General features: G+C 33.0%; 2 protein-coding genes across 7 annotated transcripts in view; both read left to right on the top strand.

The window, feature by feature from the left end:
* The window catches only part of LOC120083214 (protein phosphatase 1 regulatory inhibitor subunit PPP1R8 homolog), a 6,219-nt gene extending 3,460 nt beyond the window's left edge, over window positions 1-2,759 (top strand). For both annotated transcript variants that reach the window (XM_039038871.1, XM_039038870.1), the window contains exon 3: window positions 1,649-2,759. In XM_039038871.1, the coding sequence (XP_038894799.1) occupies window positions 1,649-2,462 (814 nt within the window). In that variant the 3' untranslated portion in view covers window positions 2,463-2,759. The remainder of the gene's footprint in view (window positions 1-1,648) is intronic.
* Window positions 2,760-6,081: 3,322 nt separating this feature from the next.
* LOC120082440 (BTB/POZ domain-containing protein At5g47800-like) lies at window positions 6,082-13,063 on the top strand. 5 transcript variants are annotated; one of them, XM_039037609.1, is made up of 7 exons: window positions 6,082-6,261; window positions 6,365-6,426; window positions 7,892-7,992; window positions 8,084-8,153; window positions 9,248-9,658; window positions 10,779-11,498; window positions 12,441-13,063. In XM_039037609.1, the coding sequence occupies exons 3-7, from the start codon at window positions 7,934-7,936 to the stop codon at window positions 12,843-12,845; spliced, it is 1,665 nt and encodes a 554-aa protein (XP_038893537.1). In that variant the 5' UTR covers window positions 6,082-6,261; window positions 6,365-6,426; window positions 7,892-7,933; the 3' UTR covers window positions 12,846-13,063. The 5 variants fall into 5 exon arrangements, with proteins under 5 accessions (XP_038893537.1, XP_038893535.1, XP_038893539.1 ...); XM_039037607.1 differs by having other exon boundaries at window positions 6,083-6,261; window positions 7,884-7,992; XM_039037611.1 differs by having other exon boundaries at window positions 6,084-6,261; window positions 7,884-7,992; window positions 9,254-9,658.
* Window positions 13,064-13,353: the final 290 nt, after the last annotated feature.

Genomic DNA, 13,353 nt, shown 5'->3' with positions numbered 1-13,353 from the left:
ACTAGGAGAGGAGGTTAGGAGTCTTGAAATTAGCTATGTTGTAATCTTTTGATAATTTCAACACACATAATTCAAAGTGTTGAGACTTCCTGCAGTGATTGTTGAGTATAAAGTTCTGCTATCTCTCTCTCTCTCTCTTTTTTTCTTGAGAAGATGTCTCAGTTTTTGTTTGAGAAAAAAAACCATTTAAATTTTTTTTGGTTCACAGGGGCTATTTAAGCTTGAGATGCTCATAATTGAACTGTATTAGTTGGTACATGAAAAATGATGATAGTTGTCCACGACAATGTCAAAAACTTATATTTATTTTATAGGATCTATCATGTAGAGCCTGAAAAGGTGAAAATGTTTTTTCAATGTAGGTTGGTTTCTTCATTAAAAAGATAATAAGAACAAAAAATAAAAATAAAGATTGAAAGCTGTTAAGTACTAAACAAGATGCAAGGTTTTTGCTTCTCTTTTTCTGTTTATACCTGATATGATGTTGTGTTGTGGCTTTTGCTATGGGCTCCCCCTTGTGAATATCGGGAGTGATAGGAAGTTTCTTTCTTACTTTTGCTTTTGAGGCATTTCCATGTTGACTGGGGAGAAGAAATTCTTGTATCTCTTCACAAGGATTTTTTTCCAGCTCTATCCTCTAAAATTTGAGGGTTTCCTTGCTTCCCCCAATCGACTCCTTTATTTTCTATGCTTTGGAAGGTTAAGATCTCCAAAAAGGCAAAGTCCAGGTCTAAAGTTAATACGAGTGTGTGCAGAGGACTAAGGATGAACATGAAATACTGAATAGGAGACTGTCAAAAACTGTGTTTTTCTCAATTTTATTACTCACGGTTGGTCAGTGTTACGAAACCTTTCTAATCCGATGAACTCTGATTGCTGCAAGCTGATAGGTCCATTTGAGACTAAAACTGGGGCCGATTGACTGATTTGCACCCCTAGGAAAGACACTCTCCATTTTAGTTAGGGGTGTAGGAGGACCTTGCTCATATCCTTTGGAGTTTCCAGGTTGCCTAGTTGATTTGCTTCAAGTTCTTGGATGCCTTTGGAGTCTCCTTCGTGCAGAATAGGGATTACAGGATTGTAGGTTCTGCTGAATTCCCTATTTGAAAGAAGGGAGAGATCCTTTTGTAGACCTGTTTATTTGCCATTATTTGGGAAATTTGGCTTCAGGGGAATTATAGAATATTTGAGAGGAGGTGAGGCTGAGGAGGGATAGTTGTAGGAGGTTTTAGGTTTAATGCTATGGCCTAGGGATTAGTGGCTATGTCCTTTGGTAGTTGTTAGTTAAAATTTAGTTTTTGGGTTGGTGTCTTTTTGTAGTTTGTTGGACTCCTTTTGTTGGATTGGCTTTTTGTATGCCCTTGTATATATTTAATTTTTCTCAATGAAAGCTTGGTTTCTTATTGAAAAAAATTAGCTTCTTTTCGTGGAATACAAACATTACCTCTGGAATATGCTAACCAGTTAAATGTTTTGAGAATTTCTTGTGCATATTAGGGATGATTTTCTTGACCTGCTTAGAAGATGGTGTAGCAGCCATCGGGTTTTGGTTTTTCTTTATAATTTATTTTTGCACCACTGAATTTTCAACATCAAGAGATACTTTTTGATGACCATGTGAATTGATAAGCATTAGTTTATTTTGCAGCATATATGTAATTGATTTGGGATCTGCTCATGGAACATTTGTGGCTAATGAGAGATTGACTAAAGACTCTCCGGTCGAGCTAGAAGCAGGACAGTCTTTGCGGTTTGCTGCATCGACAAGAACTTATATCTTGAGAAAGAATGCTGCAGCACTTTTTTCTCGTCCCCCATTGCCCACCGAGGTTGATTTACCACCACCTCCTGATCCGTCTGATGAGGAGGCTGTTGTTTCTTATAATACACTACTTAATCGCTTTGGTCTTACCAAATCTGGCCTACCTTCATCATCTGAAGACAGCAGCCCAGCAAGTGCAAAAGAAGATACACGGCATGGAAGACCTACCAAAAAGCTTAGGAAGATGAGAGTGGCTTTCAGGGATCAACTTGGAGGGGAGCTGGTTGAAGTTGTGGGTTTCTCAGATGGTGCAGATGTAGGGACAGAACCTGGTCCAATAGGTGTTAAAGAAGGAAGTCTGGTTGGGAAATATGAATCTCTGGTGCAGACTACCATAATACCAAAAGGCAAGGAGCAGTCTTCTTTGAAGGTAGATAACATTTCTCCAAAAGGCGTGACTGGTAAATTACAAGAAATCTTGAATAGGGTAAAAAATCCATCAAAAAGCGGAATTTATGATGACCTTTACGGAGAATCATTTTCAGGAAATGTGGGTTCATCATGGGCATATTCTTCTGCTGGTTCTGCTGATAAACCGTCTTCCCCTCCTAAAGATTCAATCGGTGAAGCTTCCACTCGGAACCAAGAAGAAAATAACAGGTCCAATATAGACAGTGATGATGACTTGTTTGGTAATTGATCAAAATGAGCAGAATGATGGAAGTTTGTGTAGTCTTCTGTTGTGACAAAATAGTTGGAGTTCAAGACTGCAGCAATTCACTGGAAATGAATGATATATTTTTTTCCCTTTTTCAAATGTAACTGGAGACTTTGATTTAGTCCATCAGGATTCTTTCTTTTGTAGTTGCACGCCCTACTAAGGGGCGCATGTAAACTTGATTATAATATTTAAGATTCTCTCTTCGGAAGTGTATACTGTAGAATTGAGAAAATGTGAAGAATTTGATCAGGGAAATATTAGGCTTGTTTTGCATAATTTGCATTGTAATTGTTAGATAGGCACATACCAAATCGAACGAATGCTGGTCGCCTTTATGGTTGGTGGTTGAGGCTCTTCTGGTAAGGGGTTCACAACTCTATGATTAAATCTTCGTTTTGGTTAGGAAAAATAACTGTTCTTTTAGCTTTAAGTTTGTCATTTATTGTTTTGTAAGCTTCTGTTTGGATGAACTTTTCTGATAATGGGTTTCTGAAAACTGTACCTTTGGTGTTGAAAAGAGATTCCAACACCATTTTCAAGTTATGGTGCACTTATACTAAGAAATCCTAAGAATTAGATGAACCCAAAATGTTTTTTTTTTCAATCATCATTGAATCGAGTCAAGGCGTTAAACCCTGATCTTAATTCAAGATTTTTGTTAAGTATTACTCCTATAATATTCCTGGAAATGTTTTAAGTACATACTACATATGTGGAGTGCTAGAAAACTTTTAATAATATGTAGATTTAGCTTTAGACAGAATGACAAGATTTGCAGGCTATACAAAAGATATCTAGCTAGAGATCATGAGTAGCTAATTCAAGCTTTTGAGCTGAAAAGAGCTGAAAAGTTCTTTTCGAGGATTCGATCGAAGATGCTTTCTGGAATCAAATTATGGGAACATGTAATTTTTCAATGTCTTGAGGCGTTACGAGGTTATATCAATGGTAGAAGTTTACAGTCATAAATGTGAAAAGGAGTCCTTTTTAAAGGACAGAGTCTGTTTATGAGCAAAGGGGGAAAAGTAGTTACAAGTTTAGAGAAACAGTGAAATGTGTAGAACAAGTGGGTGCCACTGAAAGACAGGATTCCTTTTGGATGCTTTTTCTGAGTCTTTGTAGTATCCCATCATAATCAGAGTGAAGTTTGACTATTCCCATTTTGTATGTGTTTAATTCCATTCCATCATGCTTCTTGTATAACTGTCTAACCCACCTTCCTAATGTCCTCACCCTCCCATTCCCTCCCTATCTTCCCCTTTGTACCAAAAAGCTCAACTTCTAACTAAGAGCTTAGTTTGTATTTAGATGCATTTCTATGATGGGGATTTTATTTGATTCACGAATCTTTTATCGTTACAACTATTTAACGATTTTTTCTTTTCAGTACACCAAGTGGAGAGTAGGGATTTGAACCTCTGATTTCAACAAAAAAGAATATATGTCAAATATGGTGAGCGGTACTCACTTTGACAACTATTTAAATGCATGTTCATAGTAGATTTTTTATTTGATTCATGAATCTTTTAGGGTTACAACTATTTAATGTATTTCTTTTTAATATAATAAGTGGGAGTAGCTAGCTGACTTTGGCAACTATTTAACAACTATCTTTAGGTTAAATTTTTGATGAAGTATTAAAAAATGTCCAGAAAGATATCCAAATGAAAACAAATGAAAAGTGGTGGTTAATGTTTACAAAGAAAGCGTATGATTAGGAGATGCTGCTCTAAAATATTAATTGTAATGACATTCGTATTGTGGCGGGAGAGATTAGGGACAGAGAGCAATGATAAGAAGAATCTCCTTCTTCAATTCAATAATAATTGAGAAAAATCTGATTAATATTAATAAACTGTAAAATTGATTATGGGGCAATGATGGAAAGGAATATGATATTGATGATGGTGATGATCATATTAGGAGGGTGATGTTGATGATGAGCATCATCATGGCCTGCAGTCATCATGATGGGATTGAAGGGGGTGAGTGTGTGTGGGTTCCATTTCTTATTTCATTTACATATTTACGTGTTAATTACATGAACCGTTTCCTTGAATTCTAGAGAGAATGGAGAATAATGGTGACATGAAAAATGACTATATGTGATTGTTATTAAAGTGAACTTATTCGAAAAGTTGTATGTGACGTCTAGGTTTAAGATCTGGAATACAAAGTCGGCACCTAACAAACCTAGCATTTTTCCATATCTCTACGATCTGGCCACGTTACACCTTGTCTTGAACTACTTGCTAGAGTGAAGATTATCCTTACATACAAAAATGTGCCCATCCATTATGCTATGTTTTGAATTTTTTTTTAATAATTCACTCAACATAGAATTACAACAAGCCAAACATGCTAACTTCGTAGCTTTATGATTGAACCATTGAAAAAGTAAGGTGTATACCTTATTAGTATAGGTATACTTATAACATAACTTTAATTTAAGATCATTTTTCATTCGAATGTGATATTGGTTCATTTATATATTTCTCCATATCATCACAAATGGTGTCCTAAAAATGTTATATCCTCGTTTGTTTCAACCCATATTCTTTTGAAAAGAAGTTTGCTCTAATAGTTACAAAGTAGATACAAAGTACTTTTCCTTTCTTCCATATTCTAGAAAAATCACTTGGTAAATAAGACCTATCACATACCATATGAGTTTCACTTTGAGCTCAAAATTTGGGTAATTCCATGGTTTCACCTCACCAAAATCCAACTTTGCCTAGTTTCTAACACAAGATCAGATGAAAATTGTAGCTGCCCTCCATGTTTGGCACTAGTTTTATTTGTTAAATAACCCAAGGCAAGAAAGGACATGGATGAAAATAAGTAGAAGAAAAGATGAATAGGGTAAAACAGTCCCATCAGTTTGATGTAACAAACGGCAGAGAAGGCGACACGTGGCCGACAAAGAGATGAAAGAAAGTAAAGAAGAGAATATATAAGAAGAAGAAGAAGAATGTAGGTGGATATTATATTAGTGGGGGAAAGCATGATGAGGAAAGGCACAGTGTGGGGATCTCTTTCTTCAGTTTTTCACTTAATTGGAGCACTGTCCAAAAAGTCTTCATTTCCCCACTTGCCCTTTGCAAGCCTTTTGTTTACTCAATCATACACACCTCCATTTCCCCCCATTGCTTTTCTCTTTCCATTCTCTCCCCAATAGTTATAGATCAAAACAATATCCAACGTCACTCTACATATCTCCATAATAGTATGAATTTGTCTACTATAAATATAAATTCTTCCGACTTTACTTTTGGAATCATCTAAATTACCTCATACTAAAAGGGTGTTTGGTCCACTGACTTCATAAGTTAATGTTAAATAACTCAACTCCATGGACTTCAAAGCTTACACATTTATCGAGAAACTTGATCTTCCTTCTTTCTATTTCCCTCCTAATGTTTCTTTACTTTAGATTAAATAACGTTGTACTCCAAGCACGGACTTCAATTTCTAACTCCGACATAATTTTTAGACTTCATAACTCAATTCAATATTCCAAATATCTCGTAATAGAAGATATTGTCTATGATCATTCCATTATCTAGTCATATAAATATGGGAAGACAGTGCTTCTGCTGTTGCTCTCTCTCTGTCTTTCCTTTTCTTTCTATTCAAGCAGCTTATCATAACGTACGTGGTTTTGATGCATTGCCATGTTGACTAATTCCAATCAACCACGCATTCTCTCTCTATTGGTTCAATTCATTAATATTTTCCCTTTGGTTTGATGATTTTGGTACTGCAACTCACAACCTGTGTAAGCTTTCACTTATTTTCCATCTCTTCCAAAATATTGCATGAACAACCTTCCATTCTTCTTCATATATATCAACCTAATTTTCACTTTGATTTGATTGCAGAGCCAACTATGCACTGTGGATGGACTTTGCAGCCTTTTCCAAATCTAAACCTTTCTGTCATGGTATGCTCTCTTTCACTTTCTTCATCTGTTTTGCTTTTTCAGTTCTAACTATCAAACAAATTGATAAATTTCCAGTCAAATAGGAAACCCCATCTGCCTTAGTTTCACAGAAAATATGTTGTTCTTAAGATAATTTCCAGTCAAATTGGTGACACTAAAAAACTGTCATAAGTTTCAAAAAATTAAAAAAACGTTCAAATTTGGCTTTTTGTGTCATGAAAACTCCAGTAATTCATGCTTCTCGAATTACCCACAAACTTTGAGAATGCTGGTTGACAAAATTCCAATGTTTTTTTTTTGGATCCAAATTGATAAAGTTTTATAGAAATAATTGAAGAAGAAGCAGTCCAAAGGGGCTTTTATTTGTATGTGATGACTAAGTAATGGGTGTTTTTGTGGCCACACAATATATATAGCCTTTTGTTTTTTTCTTCTTTACCCCATATGTCCGTCATTGCACAGACCGCACTTCCATGCCTATTTTCCTCTACTAAAACATCCTTCTCATTTTTCAATAATCATCTTTCCTACTTTTTCCCGTCCGATGTTTAAAGCACAGAATTGAGTTTTGAAGTCAGAAAGTTAATATACTAGAATTAGTGTTTAGGGTGCATAGTTGTGAGATGGAGTTTCTCGATAAATATTTAAAATAGAGAAAGAGAAAAATATAAAATTACCCGATAAAATATGCAAACTTTAATTGACTATTAAAGTTGAGTTATTTAAACTTATAATGTTATGGGTCGTTTAGTGTTCAGTGACACAATCTTCATTTCCCAGCTATACTTTTTTTATTTTCCTTATCATGCTTTAATCACATGCAATATTTAATAATCTGATTTGATTAATATATATAACAATGAAAAGTATATATGCAATATGCATGCAAGAGACAGCACAATAATAATGAAGAGTACATATATATTTTTAGGACCATGCTTATGTTGGAGATATTCTCCAAGATTATGACATTAATTCAGTATATATACACTAAATTAGTTTTATTTTCTAGATCTCAAGATATAGATTAATAAGAGAATTTCATGTTTGTCTTATTCTTCTTCAAGTTTGGTAACCATTTTGTTGTATATGTTTTTGTTTCTAAAAATAATTAAGTCCACGGACACTACTTCCACCTTAATTTTTTTTTTTGTTATCCCTTTCCACCAATGGTTTTAACAACCAATCCAAATTTTGAGAACTAAAAAAAGTAGCTTCCAAAAAGTTGCTTTTGTTTTTAGAATTTGGCTAAGAATTTAACCATTGAAAGATACAAATCATTGTAAGAAATGTGAATGAAATAGACTTAATTTTTAAAAACAAGAACAAAAAACAAAATGGTTATCGAACGAAGCCTAAATTATTGTCATGCTACAATGAATTTATTTTCTTTTAGATCAGACTTTAATTCCAACTATATATATATATATATATAATTCTGTATTATTATATGGAAGGTTTGTAGGTAGAGAATTAAGGTACCATTTCAAGTTGGTTACTGGCAGCCATGAAGTTTATGAAATTAGGAACAAGGCCAGACACCTTCCACACAGAACAAGCCACCAGGTAAACTCCCTTCGATTTCAATTTCAATTTCAACCTCAATCCTTTTTAATAATTAAAAAAGAAAAAACTTATAATCAATCTTTGATTCCAGGACTGTCATTTCAGATGCACCCAATGACCTTGTTATCAAAATAAACAACATCACTTATCTCATTCACAAGGTTTGTTCTATCAATTTAAGTTACATCTTCTTCGATTTCTAGTTTTTGAAAACTTATTTTTGTTTTAGAAATTCGACTAAGAATTCAAAATCGTTATGCAACAAAACGGTCATAGAAAAGCTCAATTTGACCATTAGAATATTTTCTCTACTGCTTACAAGAACAGTTGTAACTTGTATGTTATTTCAAAATAAAATGAGTTAAAGTGAAAACTAGGATTATTCATGGGTTGGGTTGAAGCACTTTCAACCCAATCGTGTGAATGGTAAGTTTTTTCAATCCAACCTAATCACACGAGACATTTGAGTTGGGTTGATTCGAGTTATTCATGTCATTATTTAAATTTTTGTTTAAAAAGAATTAAATATATGTAATTTTTTTGTTTAGTTATTTAATTTTCACGTATTGAATTAAAATTAGCAAATCAATTTCAACTTATATTAGGAAAGCTTTCTAGTTTTCTTTCCAATAGTGTTAGAAAATTATTTTTAATAGTTGTTGAAGAATAAATAATTTTTAAAAAACCATGAAATTAAGTAAAATTAAAATAAAATATGTATATCTAACTATATTGAAAATAATTAAAAAAAAAACAGTTTTTAAATTAAGGTTTAAATACTATTTTGGTCTTTGTACTTTTGGTTTTTAGTCATTTTGGTCCCTCTACTTTTAAAATATTCATTTCCATCCCTATACTTTCAACTTTGATTCATTTTAGTCCTATACTTTAAAAATGTTTATTTTGATTTTTGTACTTTAACCTTAGTTCATTTTGGGCCTTGAACTTTAAAAAAATGACAATCTTTATCCTTTAAAGGTGAAAATGAATAGATCAAAATGAAATTTTTTTAAAAGTATAAGGACCAAAATGAACAAAAGTTGAAAGTATAAGAACCAAAATGAATAAAAAACCAAAAGTATAAGAACTAAAATAGTACTTAAACATTAAATTAATAATAAGTGTGAGGTGGTTCGGAGAGGAACCCACGAACCAATCCAACCTATAAAGTTTTTATTTATTTGAACCCAACCCAAACCATACGATGATCGGATTTTCGTTGGTTTTAAATGTTAACCATGGTGGGTTTTGGTAGCTGCAGTTCCCTATGCTTCCGAAATGCGGACTTTTACAGCGACTTTGCTCGAACAATGGCAATGGTGATGATCACAAAACAAGAATAGAGCTCCATGAAATTCCAGGTGGAGAAGAAGCTTTCGAGCTGTGTGCTAAATTCTGCTATGGAATGACAATCAATCTGAGTGCCCATAACTTGGTCTCTGCTTTCTGTGCTGCTAACTTTCTTGGAATGAATGAATCAACAAACGAAGGGAACTTCATCGTCAAGCTTGAATCTTTCTTTCTTTCTTGCATCCTCTGTGGTTGGAAGGACTCCATTTTAACGCTTTCTTCTTCACTTGGCCTTTCTGAATGCTCCCATAATCTTGGTCTCACTACCAAATGCATCGATTCTATCATCCACAAAATCCTTACTCCTCCTTCTAAGGTTCTCTTCTCCTTTTTCTCGTTCGGTCGGAAAGTAACCATTTAATCTCTGAAATTTAATTCGTAATTACAATTTTGAATCTTCTAAACTTTTAAATTTGTTATGAAATAGTCATTTTATTTCTCCTTGTACTTTAAAATTTATAATGATTTTTAGTTCCTATCAAAAAAGTATTTCACGATAAAGACTAATCATTAGAAATTATAAAGTATAGGGATCAAATTGTTACTTATTAAAGTTGAATAGTGAAATTGTTAAAAATTAGTTTTTGAACTTTACTGATGACAATTTAGTCCATGTAATTTCAAATTTGTTAAAATTTAGATTTCGTTTGATAACTATTTGGTTTTTGAGTTTTTAATTTTTAAAAATCATGTCTATTTTTTTTTTAAAAAAAAATTCTTACAACAGTTTGCATCTTTTTTAAGTAAAAGAATCGAGTTTTTAGCCAAATTCTAAAAACAAAAACAAAATTTTAAAATCTACCTTTTTTATTTCTCTAATTTTGGTTTTATTTTTGAAAACATTGGAAAAATTAGATAAAAAAACAATAAATATAATGGTAGAAGGAGTGTTTATAGACTTAATTTTTTAAAAAAATTAAAAACTAAAAACCAAATATTATCAAACAGATTGTTTGTTATTAAACTTTAAAAAGTAACAATTTAGTCCCTTCCAAGAAAATTTTCATCAAAATTAATGTCAACTTTATTACATAACAACTTAGTCTTTATAATTTTAAATAAATTTATTTTCAATCCATTTATCCATTTATGTGTAAAAAATTTCCATAAATCTTAAAAATATTTTTCTTGATATGAACTAAATCGTTACAAATTATAAAGTATAGAGACTAACTTTGTTACTTACTGAAGTTTCAAGAATAAATTGCTAGGAATTTGAAAGTACAGGAACTAAAATGTTGCCAATTAAAGATCAAGGATTAAATTGTTTCTTTCATGAAAATCTATAAACTAAAAATGTTTTTAATGTCAAAAGAATCGCTCGAGATTGCACATATCTTTCTGCATTTCCGACAGGAAATTTTCAAATATATTTTTTCTTTATTTGTTTTAAGAAAAGTTGTTTATCACGTAATAAACCATGACTTATTTTACAGGTCACATGGTCCTACACGTACACCAGACTCGGCTACAACAAGAAGAACCACCGTTTAGTGCCAAAAGATTGGTGGACAGAGGACATAGCCGATCTCAACATCGATCTATTCCGTTGTATAATCGCAGCGATTTCATCAACTTGCATACTACCTCCACCGTTAATCGGTGAAGCTTTGCATGTCTATACTTGCCGATGGCTTTCCGACGTCCGAGACACATCTACGTCGAAAACCGAAGCAAACGTAGAGAAGAATCGACTAATCCTAGAAACCATAATCAGCTTAATTCCTCCAGATAAAGAATCAGTGTCAGTAAACTTCTCACTTAGGCTACTTAGCCTTGCAAATATCTTGGGAGCGTCTCAAGTAACAAAGGCAGAAATTATAAGAAGATGCAGCCTTCTATTGGAAGAGGCAACTGTGAGTGATTTACTTTTTCCTTCAAAAGATGAAGTTGATGTTGATGAGCAATGTTTGAATGATGTTGATTTGGTTGTGAGTGTTTTAGAGAGTTTTTTGAGAAGAAATTCAGATGTGGAAAATGCAGAGGTTTTGAGATCTATAACAAAAGTTGGGAAACTCATTGATTGTTATCTCCAAGTGGTTGCTAGAGACCCCAAAATGGGTGTTGCTAAGATGATTCATGTTGCTCAAACTTTGCCTGATCTTGCTCGACCAAGCCATGATCATATTTACAAGGCTATCAATATCTTTCTCAAGGTACGACAATTACATTCTATCTTTCAATATGTAGACTGAGAAGTACCTCGAAATTATATCCAACGCTTATTAGGAAGATACAAATTACTGAACTGACATCTGATGGTTGTTATAAGACAATCACATTGTAGCAGCCTCGTTAAATAATTTTTAGTATCTAACGGTCGTATGTTAAAATATTGACCTTTAGAATGTATCTAATTGATAAAGGAACTAGTAAACATAAGATTTGAAAGTTTTAAAAGGATTATTAAATACTTTTTTTTTACCGACTTAGTTCTACATTTTTGCTTCTTATTACCAAGATAAGGTCATAGTTTCTTTGTCTTCTATTATTATTAGATAGTCGATATAATATTAAATTTGTTAGGACTCATAAGCTCTTTTGAGTTGATTAGTGATTTAGCATGGTAACAAAGTAGGAAGTCATGTGTTCGACCTTAAAGTAATTTACTAACCTAATTAGTGTAGACATAAAATTTGAAAGTTAAAAAACTTATTAAACATTTTTTCTTTTTACTATCATATAAGATATACTTAAATACTAGAGATTTATTTCCACGTTTTTGCTTCTAATCACCATTAAGTTTAGGTCCTAGCTTCTATGTCTTCCACCTTTTTAGAGTGTTGATATAATATTTAGTTTTTGAGTCGATTAGTGATTTAGCAATATATTAAAGGAGGAAATCATGCGTTCGAATTCCCGTAATGTAATTTCATACCCCAATTAATATTGAATTTCACTTGTTGGTCCTTTAACAAATTTTCAACTCCCTACAATGTTGATATAATATTAAATTTATCATAACTCGTAAGCTTATGCTTTTAGATTAATCGATGATTCAACCATGATCTCCCATCGATCAAGAACATAAAAAAGTAATGAGATTTAAAAGAACCGCATGTGTTTTTCGTGATGATATTTCTTAATTGTCCAAGCAGGAGCATCCAGAAGTGAGCAAAGTAGAGAAGAAGCGGTTATGTCGAGTTCTTAACTGCCAGAAACTGTCGCCGGAAGTACGAGGACACGCGGTGAAAAACGAGCGGCTGCCGCTTAGAACAGTGGTGCAAGTTTTGTTCTTTGAGCAACAAATCAAAGGTCCAAAGACAAGTAGCCGAGTAGCAGCCACAGAAGAGTTGCAACAAGATGAGATCAGATCTGTGCCAAAACAGAGGCCAGCCAGTGGCGATCACGAGACGAAATCTCGAGCAGATCGACAAAAACTGAGGAGATCAGAGAGCACAAGATCGAGACCCAATGAAAAAGAAGAGCAGAAAATGAAGAGAAATGAGTTGCTAAAGCAATCAAGAAGGAAGGAAGTTGTGAATGAAGGAGAAAGAAGATGAGGAAGTTAAAAGTGAAGAAGAACAGAGATTGTTACTAAAAACAGAGACAAACAGAGATTCCATTTCTTTCTCATTTACAGGCTTCTTTTTTTTTGTTATTTTTTGTTGTTCATGAGTTGGGTGTTGCCATAAGAGTGTGTTATGATAAATAAGATTCATTTTCATAGGCCAAATGTTGGCAAAATTTAAATGAAAGGAAAGGAAGATGTGCACCTCCATCTAGGAATGTTCTTTTTCTTTCGTCGAGAAATTTTCCATACGAAATTAACCATTTAGATTTATAAAAAAAAATTAATTACACTTTCTGTGCTCGAGATTTCCTTTGAGTTTCATTACTCAATAATTCATTCCTCACTTTTTCTATTAATTACTAACTAAAATGGACATGACATTTTTTTTTTTGGATAAATATTAAACCGTTGTTTTCAAATATAGAAAAATAAACTAAAATATTTAAAAAAGTATAGCAAAATTTTAAAATCTATCGATGATAGACACTACTTCTATT

Source organism: Benincasa hispida, chromosome 8 (genome assembly GCF_009727055.1).
Source record: "Benincasa hispida cultivar B227 chromosome 8, ASM972705v1, whole genome shotgun sequence".
Taxonomy (NCBI): domain Eukaryota; kingdom Viridiplantae; phylum Streptophyta; class Magnoliopsida; order Cucurbitales; family Cucurbitaceae; genus Benincasa; species Benincasa hispida.
Note: the sequence above shows the minus strand (reverse complement) of the source record. Positions and strands in the feature narration are given on the sequence as shown.

What these genes read in the sequence shown, in the direction of transcription:
- LOC120082440 (XM_039037609.1), top strand. Translation starts at nt 7,934, where the DNA reads ATGAAGTTTATGAAATTAGGAACAAGGCCAGACACCTTCCACACAGAA. An exon ending in TCACTTATCTCATTCACAAG is followed by an intron (nt 8,154 to 9,247) that starts GTTTGTTCTATC and finishes GGGTTTTGGTAG; the next exon opens with CTGCAGTTCCCTATGCTTCC. An exon ending in TCCTTACTCCTCCTTCTAAG is followed by an intron (nt 9,659 to 10,778) that starts GTTCTCTTCTCC and finishes CTTATTTTACAG; the next exon opens with GTCACATGGTCCTACACGTA.